Genomic DNA, 9,499 nt, shown 5'->3' with positions numbered 1-9,499 from the left:
ATATATATATTATATATGTTATATTATAATATATGATATATATATATACTATATATTTTTCGATAAAGAGAATAAAAACTTCACAGGTGAGCTAGAGAGCCATCGAGTCACTATATACAACCTTTGGAAAGAATGATATACGGAGTATAAATAAATCATCTTTTTACGAGGACAATCATTTTTGAAAAAGCTCGACAGACGACACAGAACGACGTTTACAATGAGGGGCAGGTCGGGGGAGGTGATATGTGCATGTGTGCAAACCTAGAAGGTCAATACCATGATGAAAGCATGTCGGCGCCTGATGGCAGGGGGCGCGCACGGCAGGACAGCGCGGGCTCAGGAGGTCGGGAGGGAGCTTAGCCACTGCCCAACATCTTTGTGGCACGCTGGTTGGCCTCGTCAATCCTGGTCTTGTTGGAATCGGCCTGGATGGAGTGAAGAGATTAATAAAGAGAAGAATGTCAGCAGGATATACGTACCGGTACATTATTGTCTTGTAGCATCCCCCTCATGTTATTGCATTAGGAGTATAACAGAGTAGCCCTGCCTGCAGCCCAGAGGGGAAGTTCCCCCTTTGAATGAGGCGGTAGATGTTTAATTTCCCACATGGGCGATTTGGTTTTGAATCCAGGTGGTTACATACTGTAAGTGGTAAGAGGCGGTTCATTATGGCCCTTATACTATAGGTGTCTTATGGGACCCTATGAAGATCCGGGTTCAATCATTCACAAATGCTGAAACGGCAGCTAATAGTTGAGACCGAGCGGGAGTCGCACTTGTGATCATAATCACAATTATACTTTACCTTCTGAGCCACAAATTCTTAACACATGACAATGTATTATGTAGTGAGCTGCAGATCTCAGAACATTTATGACGAAGGTGAGGGGTGCAAATTGTGATTGGCTGGAATGAGATGATGTATGATGATGTACGATGATGAGAGCGCCCCTCACTAGTATTTTTTCTTTTTCAAATACATGCAGTCTACATATCTGGCATCTGCCTACTCTATACCAGTGCTTCCCAAAGTGGGGTCCGGGGACCCCCAGGGGTACTTAAGGGAGTTCCAGGGGGGACCCAGCTAAATGATAATTAGGAACCAAATGGACCCTTATGGGTCTGTAACTCTGAGAGTGTACAAATGGAACCATTTGTACACTCTCAGAGTTAAATTAACAGTGGTTTTACAATATAAATGCGGGTACCAGAGATAGAAATGCCATTAAATCGGGGGTCCGTAGCATAATGCATGTGAAACTGGGGGTCCTTGAAATTAATATGTTTTGGAATCACTGCTGGAGCCATAAAATCGACCCTTATCGGGGTCACTGGCATATGTTTTCAAATGGGGGGTCCGTGGCCTAATAAATATTGATTTGGGGGTCCTTGACATGAAAAAGTTTGGGAACCACTGCTCTATATTAATGGGATGCATGTGGCTGTACCTTATCCATGATCCTGTCTATCTGGCGGTTCTGAGTGTCGATCTCGTTGCCCATGTCCAGTGCCATATGGCGCAGGTTACCGATGATACCTCCAACCTGTTCCAGGTTCTCATCCATCTCATTCTCCCGGGCGTCGTCTGTTACCCTACATGCACATACACACACGCAAATACACACGCACACACGTGCACACACACACACACACACACACCAGGATGTATATAGAGACAGTAATGAGTGTACGTACACACACGCACACACGCACGCACGCACGCACGAACACACATACACACACACACACACACACACACACACACACACCACTGTTGTCATGTCCATAGATTTCACTTGAGGTTCATTTATGTAAAACAAAACGTTTCTAAGTGAAGAAATAGGAGTGATGTTTTTAGCTAGTCTTCCTTCTCTGGGCCTCCCATGGCACCTCCTCTCTGCTCCGCACTGTCAGATGGTCATCTCTGACCTCTCTGTCTCTTTCTCCTCCCTCGCCGGTCCCACCAGGGTTCCCTTACATCCCACATTCTCACATCACCAGATGGACAATTTATTTCCTCTCAGTTTAAGCTGTGTGTGTGTGTGTGTGTGTGTGTGTGTGTGTGTGTGTGTGTGTGTGTGTGTGCGAGCGGTGAGCGTGCACGTAGATAAACACACATCTTCCCCCTCTCTCATTTTTCTTCTACCTACACAGTAAAATTGTTCATTCCAAGCTTCAATCTGTATGGTACTGTATGGTAGAGTATGTTATTACAATAGATCTGGTGTCTCTATTCTTCTAGGCTAGGCTATCAGTGTTTCAATGTAATTACATTTCAATTAATGTTAATTATTGCACATTTGAACAACCTTTTGTCTGCTTTGCAGTGATAGAGAGCTTTATGCTAAAAAAGAATAGGCCCAAGTTATTTGTCATGCTAATGCTTTACTTCAGCTTGACATGAGCACATTATCTTGTGTGTAAATATAGAGGATAATGTAATTTTGAAACGTTAAGGAACTATTAAAAGCCCAGACCACTGTGTGTCTCTGTCTGTGGTGCTGAAATGTTCAAATCCTGCACCCGGTCCTGTCTCTTATTGTCTGATGGGAGCAGTCCAAAATAAACTGCAGGTGGGACGTGTTGAACTTGAAACCATTGCGGCAATCAATGGTAATGGTCAAAAAGCCAGCTGGAGAGTGCATGATTACGAAAACAGTCCTGTGCCCTGTTGGGCAGGACACATACATGTTGAAAATGGCAAAGTTCTTGGAGGTAGTTCGGACATTGTTGCAATTTACACCTCCATTGGCAGAGGGAGACAATGCACTTAAAAGGTATGGTTAACAATGAGGATTTAGCTGTGTATACCACACACCCTCCAGTCTCATCATCCCTCTCACCTGCGGATGAAGCCCCCACTAATGGCCATCTGTTCGCGTTCGTCCACCACGCGGGCAGGCTGGCTGGCCACCACGCCATCCTGATTTTTGCCCCAGGCCTTGCTGCCGCCGCCCTTCATCCTGGATACCGGCGATGATGAAGAGTAGCAGGAGGAAAGTGACGATGACGATGGGGAAGAGGAGGAGGAACAGTTATTCATCAACTCAACATTCGCCGCTTAAATTGCACACTCACTGAGATATATCTATGAAGAGAGCCTAGGATTTGAGGCAATGCAGCAGCACGTAAATAGCACTTGGCTAATTCATACTCCATCATGCGACCCTTTCGCTCGCCAAAAAAAGGTATTTTCGATTGTAAGGGCTTTTACAAATGAAAATGGTGTAGTTCGACGAAAGGGTCGTGCAACGAAGTCTAAATCAGATGTAAGTCTACAGCGTGATCAGCTGACATACAGACGTGCTATTTGATAATCATGCATCCAGCACAGAAATATATATTTAAAGCCCAACCCAATACTTCACCGTGCGACTCTGCCACTCGCCGTCTTTTTCTGGCGAGGGGTAAGGCCGTACGACCAAGCACAAAGTGGGCTCAAAACGGGAATAGATTAGGTCAAGCAGAGCATAGCAGGCATGGATAGGCTGGTAGATCGGTGGGGAGGTACGTTTGGTTTGGCTGTGTGCGGTTTCTGTCATCATACAGCAGTGCTGTACTGTATGTGGCATTGTCACAGTCACTATCTCCACGATGTTATATCTCCTATAGGTATATATAGGTATATAACATACTGCTGGAAACCAGCAGCCTTGTATGCTGAGTTACATACCTTCACTCAAGCTGGAATCAAATCAGGGTTTATGTAACGGAGGCATGCGTGCTGAGTGCTGACTGCTGCAACACTTGAGATGACTTGGTATCGGGACCCCCCGACCAAGACCCCCCCCGCACCCTCCCAACACTCCACCTGCTGGTTTCTTCTTTAAACCCCACCCGTATACACCTCCACCCGGCCCGTACACACAAACACCCTACCCTCCCCCACCCTACATTCCACAGTTACATGTCCCTGTGTGACAGAGAACAGAGAAGAGACACAAGCTTTTGGCAGACACACAACATAGGACGCGTTACATCATCAGGAGGAGACGACGACAACAATTAGTGTGAAGAACAAACTGCAAACAAAAGGAAACCAGAGGGAAAAAATAACTGAATTAAAGACAAGAAACTGGAGGGAGTCAATGAGAAAAAACACTTTGGTAAATTATTAATCATTAATTTCTTATTAGTCACGTCGGGCTGCTCTCGATAAGCCTTCATATCGCGTAGAATTTATGTTGAGTGAAGAATAATATGACAAGGTTCTGACTGCAGGATGATTGGGTCCTCAACTAGCAATTTCTGTTCAATGGGCTAGCAAGTTGCTTCTGTGCTAATGTAGCAATCTGTAGTCCATGTGTTCCATCACATTATTTTGTAAAACAGAAACACTACAATAAGACTGGGCCAAAAACATGTATATGGCTTGATCGTGTATACAAAACGATTTGAATTTGAACAACAACGAATACAGGAACATGGGCGGCGATATGTAATCGATCATTGTCGTACAGTTACGGTAGCACCAGCGTCGTCAAATGAAGCACGCTTAGACAGAATATCCCTTAACCAGGAGGGATCATTGCTCTATGATTAGCTGGTCTGTTAAGCCCACCGACCGACCAACGGTCACTCAGTAAGTCAGTCAGTCAGCAAGAGACCTTTGCATTTATAGGGTCCCACTGTTGCAGTCCAGCCATCCAGAGGTTGCATGGGAACAAGTAATACACAAGCTGGTTGGCTTTCGGAAGATGGAGCATTAAACTGAATTGACAACATGAATGTATCGACATGCATTCACGTTGGTTTGTTATATGAAGCGGCAGATCGGTCAAGGGCTACATCAACATACTGTATCATTATGTCAGCTTCTGTTTATCATCAACACTCCTCCGTTTATTCTTCTGTTCAAACTGCAAAACATCAACCTTCTCTCTCTCTCTCTCTCTCTCTCTCTCTCTCTCTGCCCTTTCTCTGCTGGTTGGTTTTGTTGAGGATGCATTGTGGTTGTTTCAGATGGAGATGTGCTTAGCCTCCTACATTAGATTTATTAATAGAAAATGGACTGAGGCAAATATTCCGGCCCTCTCCCTGCTGTCACAGAGCAGAGTGGTAAACACACTCCCTGTAGTAATCCTCTGCTCCTATTTTAAAAGGTTTTTTTAAATAGTAAAAAATGGCAAATAAGTTTAGGGATAAGGGTTTAAGGCTCATACATAGTCTGGATTTACGGTGGTGGGGTGACCACCGAACTACAACATGACGTCACGAGCCGCGGTGAAGAGCAAACCACCGCCACCGCTCCAGCCCTTCTCTCTGTTTTTACTCACCACCGCTCAACGTTATTTCAGCTCCGGTGGTCAGCTCACCACCGGAGCGGTGGTCACCTCGCCACCGAAAATCCAGACTATGAATAGGCCTTTGGGTGGCGCAAGATATGGCCCTATAGTCTGTCTCCCTAATCAGTTTCCCTGTAAGAGATGATCTGATTAGATCATGCATGTCTGCAGGGTGAAACTGAAGTTGTTCCATCTACTAACTCATTCCCAGAGAGACCTGCGAGTTGATCTATACACCGATCAAACTCTTCTAAAGCTGGCATGCAGACAGCCTGGATCAAAAGGCATCAGCACCAAAATTGTCTGGAGTCAGCTAAATCTAAAAGACAGCTGGGATTTCAAAGGCATTAGTGTGCCATTTACAGTACGGTCTGTGTATATGCAACAATAACTCACAACAAAAGAAGAAAAAAATTACTTCCAACAGAATTGATTCTCTTTGTTCTCGCAGGCATCTCTGCATCTATCTTATCTTTGCCTTTTCAGTGAACTTCCCAGCATGGTATCATGGCGATATCTGATGGGGTTGACCTACATGTATATGTATATGAACCCCCCCCCCCCCCCCCCAAGGCGCAAAAGAGAGAGCTACGCTAACAGTAGTGTGGAACAGCTAGTACAGGATAATGGCTAATTTAGCACAGAGCAGATGACACTGCAGAGAAAATGCACTGTGTTGTTCTCTCTCGGTGGTCAAGTCTCGGGTCTGATCAGGAACTGTCTGTTTCTCACCATCTTTGACATCCCAATTGTGGGCCACAGCCGCACATGCACAAATAGTGGAAATTGCCGATCCACAAGCTCACCACGTTGCCTAACAACAGTATAAAAAAGGGTTTAAGTGGTTGAACAGTTAATTTGTGAGACTACAGTTTACTCAATATCGAGTAGATTCCACAGCCAATTTTTGTGTTTGTTTCTGATGTAAAAATAGACTGCCTAAGTCTAACGTTGTTCCGTTTGTCACTTTAAAACAGCAAGTCTTTTCTCTGTCCTCGATCCTGTTTATCCCTCGTTCATCTCCAACCTCTCCATTCCACAGTTGTTATCCAGCTAACTATAAGACATCCCCCAGGCTTGATCATGTTAAATGAAACATAGAAGGATTCGATCAGCATCAACCAGCAACCCATTCACTGTCTCAGCATCGCAGCCTTAGTGTAGAGGTCATCACCACGCGTGGCATTGTCGTTATGTGGTGCATCAGCAGCAACACTGTCATCATCATCATCATTATCACCATCACCATCATTGCATGCATGAGCATTCAACAGGGGCAGGCATTGGCACTTATAGTGGTTTTAAAGAATGTCTGAAAGAGTGCGGTTCAGAGAGGGTGTGGATGTGGGACAGAAAGGTTTAGTAGTACTTGGGTCTAGTAGTTGGTGTTAAGCGGCGTGGTAGTAGTGATAAGTAATAGAAGGTCATGCATGAGGAGAAGTGTCGAGACGGCATCGGGCTTCCCAGAGGCATTTCAGGACCAGGATCATTGCATTGTCATTGGTAGCTGATGCATTAAAGGGGCACTTCACCACAGTTGAGCTCAACTCTATTTTGGTCACAGCCTTAGGCAAACATCTATGAAAATGTATATTTTCACAGATATTTGCTTAATCCCGGGAATTAAATCACATTATGTGTATCAAATTTGGAATTTTGTTGACAGTAGTTGTCCATAACACTTTTTTTCTATTTAAATTAGCTGTGAATTAGATATAAAATGGTACTTCCATGATGGCTGCACATGTATGCAGATCATTCCCATTGCGTGTGAATAGGTTTTAGCTCAAAAGAACATGGCACGTATAAAAGGGCACTTGATAGAAGAGTACTCAAAGAGGCACTTGAAAAGATGAAAAGCTGAGTGGAACAGATCTTAGGTTGATCGAACGTTTGGTGCTCGTTTTGCACAGGTCTAGTTAGTTTCAGCCTGAGTAAAGGCAAGGTCAATTGAAATGATATGTTTGAGTTATATGTTTTTGCATGTTACAGTATATGAGCACAGAAATCAATGTTCCGCTTTTGCAGCATCCATGCACTTTTCATAAGCCAGACATTTAATGATGGCTCTGAGCAATGGACTCAATTAAGGGAATCTGTGACATGGAGCTGTGGATTCAAGATTGTCTGGAGGCCAGTCCAATGCAGCAAATGAAATGAGGACCTGCTGGGGCCGTTGGCACTCAGACATTTTGTGTATTTGTGTGTCTGTGTGCCCACATTCTTCTATGCATGTGTTTGTATATTGTCTGAGTGTGTGGAGGTATTTTGGTAGTATAAAATGCCAGTGAGCGAACGTGTGTGTGTGTGTGTGTGTGTGTGTGTGTGTGTGTGTGTGTGTGTGTGTGTGTGTGTGTGTGTGTGCACATGTGCGTGAGAGAGAGAGCAGATCAGATAGTCAGAGAGAACCCAGGAGTTAGTAGGTTGGAGGCGCAGCTAGAGCTGGAGCAGTTGATTTTTGGCTGATGCCCACTATGCTGTCAGTTCTACCTCATTTTCAGTGTTTCTATTCGTTTTAAACGGCAGGCAGGCAGGCAGGCAGGCAGGCAAGCAGCACCTACTTGTTACATGGACAGGAGCAAAGACCACAGAATTTCCCTAGATCGTTCAAATTCTTTTCTGCGTCCTTCATGTCCTTATTGATTTGGTCCATTCCCTCCTCGATGCGCTCCAGTTGCTCTGATTAAACACAAGTCATTTATCCCCCACAGAATGAAGCACAAGAAAAAGGAGAAGGCAGGAAAGAGGAGAGGGAAAGGAGAGAGAAAAAGACAACAACTTCAGACACTCACTGTGACAAACGAAAGTACGAACAAAACTAAAAAAATTAAATAAAAAGAGGGAAAAACTGGACGCCACCACATATTGAAAGAACCTTCCGGGCATATTGTCAGTAGACAGTATATACCTACTTGTGACACGGACATATGAAAAGCCCACAGCAGTTCCCTAAATCTTTTAAATTTTTCTCGGCTTCCTTCATGTCTTGGTTGATATGGTTCATGCCATCTTCAACACGATCGAGTTGCTCTGGTTAAGACAAAGGAATGACAGTAGTGGAATGAAGTTTATTGAGCGGTTGACAGAAATATATGAGTTATGAAGAGTACTGTAGCAACTGTTGCTGTTTGACTGCATGCGTGTGAGATGGTGTGTGTTGGCCTATAGTAGTGTGCATGCACGTGTGTACATGGGGAAGAAAGGGAGGGTTCCTATGACTGAACTAAAATAGATTTCTATCGAGTGCAGGCATTGATTTGTTGTGCCATAATACAATTGTCTGCACTCTCTGGATCTTTAGGCCTGAGAATGGTATATAAGCAACACAAGTTTTACTGTGACAATGATTGTGTCATTTGTCAATAACCCCAGTGATTTCAGCTTATAGAAATCTTTCACTGGTGACATTTATGGATTTCACTCATGTATCTCCTTGTGACTGGGCATCCAAGGCATGGAGAAGCAATCACTGAATTCTGTCATGTGAAGAATCTGATTTAGTAATATATATTACTAAATTGTAATTGTAAAAGTTGAATTAAAACAAACAAAAAAAGTAATAGCTCGATGTATGACTTCACAGTGTTCAATATTGTTCAATCTCTATTAAGTGGTGTAAACCTTTAACCTTATAGTCTATAATAATTTGGTATTTGATTCAAACCACTACAGTTGAGAACGGCAGATGAACTTGTAGGTGTGTTGGGTCAAGGTTATGGACATGGTAAATGTTCCTTGTTTGAGTCAAGAGAGTAGATTCTAGTGGTGGATTGATGGAAAGGCAAACCAATGTTATGCACAGGGACTTCACTCTTGTATTGTTGAAGAGTGTTGCGCAAGAGCAGTGTGAAAGGTGAGGAACAGTAATATATGGAGCCGATCCAAAAACTAGTCCATTGACACTGTCAGATTTGTACAATTCCCGGCAGGCATGCATGCGTTTACTCAAATCTATTTAACTAAGAAATTCAGAATCAAAAACATGATTCTATACAAGAATCAGCTAAAGTGAGATCAACAGAATTAAGACAGTAAATATGTAAGGTATATAGTCTGAAGGATTATATTGACAAAGGCAAACCAGAACCATAGTTAGCTCAGCTTAATGACACCTGTTTTCAATTGACTTTTTGATCCTAGGCTATAGACAGGGACAGGGATTAGGAATTGATGAATGACTGGAGGATGGGGGGATACAGAAGTTTTGTCCC

The 9,499-nt window shown here is 43.6% G+C and overlaps 1 protein-coding gene across 1 annotated transcript in view; it reads right to left on the bottom strand.

Moving 5' to 3' along the window:
- Positions 1-289: 289 nt before the first annotated feature.
- The window catches only part of snap25a (synaptosome associated protein 25a), a 41,377-nt gene continuing 32,167 nt past the window's right edge, over positions 290-9,499 (bottom strand). Inside the window, exons 5-8 of the mRNA XM_083790087.1 lie at positions 7,850-7,967; positions 2,847-2,966; positions 1,452-1,596; positions 290-428 (exon numbers count right to left, since the gene is read on the bottom strand). Coding sequence (XP_083646213.1) covers positions 360-428; positions 1,452-1,596; positions 2,847-2,966; positions 7,850-7,967 — 452 coding nt within the window. The 3' untranslated portion in view covers positions 290-359. The remainder of the gene's footprint in view (positions 429-1,451; positions 1,597-2,846; positions 2,967-7,849; positions 7,968-9,499) is intronic.

This window comes from Protomyctophum parallelum, assembly GCF_964188405.1.
Source record: "Protomyctophum parallelum genome assembly, chromosome: 19".
Taxonomy (NCBI): Eukaryota; Metazoa; Chordata; class Actinopteri; order Myctophiformes; family Myctophidae; genus Protomyctophum; species Protomyctophum parallelum.
This window is presented reverse-complemented; position numbering and strand designations above follow the sequence as displayed.